At 53.6% G+C, this 1,215-nt stretch overlaps 1 protein-coding gene across 1 annotated transcript; it reads right to left on the minus strand.

The window, feature by feature from the left end:
- Positions 1–462, minus strand: BBK36DRAFT_157972 (hypothetical protein; the record flags this gene model as incomplete). The annotated part of the gene is made up of 2 exons (XM_024897672.1): positions 1–114; positions 215–462. Coding segments are annotated over 2 exons (362 nt in total), but the record flags the coding sequence as incomplete, so codon positions are not given.
- Positions 463–1,215: the final 753 nt, after the last annotated feature.

Consider the following 1,215-nt stretch of genomic DNA (forward strand, 5'->3'; position numbering starts at 1 on the left):
GGGTCGCCCTCGAACGGGATCTGGACGTTGAAGACGTGCTGGTTGGCCACCTTGGAGGAGCGCGTGGTGAGAGCCTGGCGGGGATCTGACGAGCTCAGCGCGGCATGGGCCAGTCTGAAGAAGTTGTCAGTATGAATGTCTTCTTCTTATCTTCTTGTTTCGTGATTTATATATTTGCTTGACAGAGACGGTCTGTCAAGTCGACTCAACTCACCTGTTCTTGGGATCCCTCATCAAACTGTCGATCCAAAGCTCAAGCGACGAGACGGGCAGGCCCTCGGGCTCCCGCCTGGCCTGTCCATGAACCTCCGTCTCCTCAGCCTCCGTCTTCTCCCCATCGCCACCAACTTGAACTTTGGCGCTTAGGGCCTCTCCCTCCTCCAACCTGAAGCTTCTCAGACGCTCCAGTATGAGCTTCTCGCTCTCCGCGGCAGTGATTGGTCTAGACGGCTGGCCACCCATAGTGATGTCCGTCCTGAACGCCTCTGAACCTTGGGTAACAGATATAAAGCCCTACTACTACATACGTCCTCTCGCCAAGAGCGATTCAAACAGGAAGATAGAGTCCTATATCAGGATATACACGCTCACAGCTGCCAACCCTGACGGATATGCCAAGGCAAATAATCAACTCACTTATCGGGGTCAATCGTTGGAGCACATCAAGGTGCTCATGTTTGTTTGTTTGCTATCTATCGCACCGAACATGGATCGTCTGCTGGCCCCCCTCAGCTTATCCGGCCTTTCATTCCCCCTCATTCCCCTCCCTCACCCTCCTCAACGTTCGAATCGCGGGCCATCATTCGTCGGCTATATCCAATTTCCCACCGGTTCTTTTGTCGCGCTACCTGTTTCCAGCAATTCCTATCAGCTTTCGTTCCTTGTGCTTATCAAGCTTGTGTATACTACCTTGATGAGCTCTCAGGGCAATTGCTGCGTGTCGTGTTAGCACAGTGTCCGCTCTTCGAGTTTGAATCGATGCTTCATGCATCAACTTCAGTCTTTTGTTACCTACAGATGGCGACAGCGGCATGCGAGTGGGGTTGAGCAGAGAAAAGAGGGCCGTCAACTCTCACATGTCGGACATCGTGCTGCCACCTGTGGGGATGCCCCATGTATCCCATGACCGGTGCGCTGGCGACGGGTACCTTGATGTCAACATGGAGAGAGCCTGACATGTCGACGCGTCAAGGCGACGTGTACCGCATGTGATCT

This window comes from Trichoderma citrinoviride (genome assembly GCF_003025115.1).
Source record: "Trichoderma citrinoviride strain TUCIM 6016 unplaced genomic scaffold BBK36scaffold_423, whole genome shotgun sequence".
Lineage (NCBI taxonomy): Eukaryota > Fungi > Ascomycota > Sordariomycetes > Hypocreales > Hypocreaceae > Trichoderma > Trichoderma citrinoviride.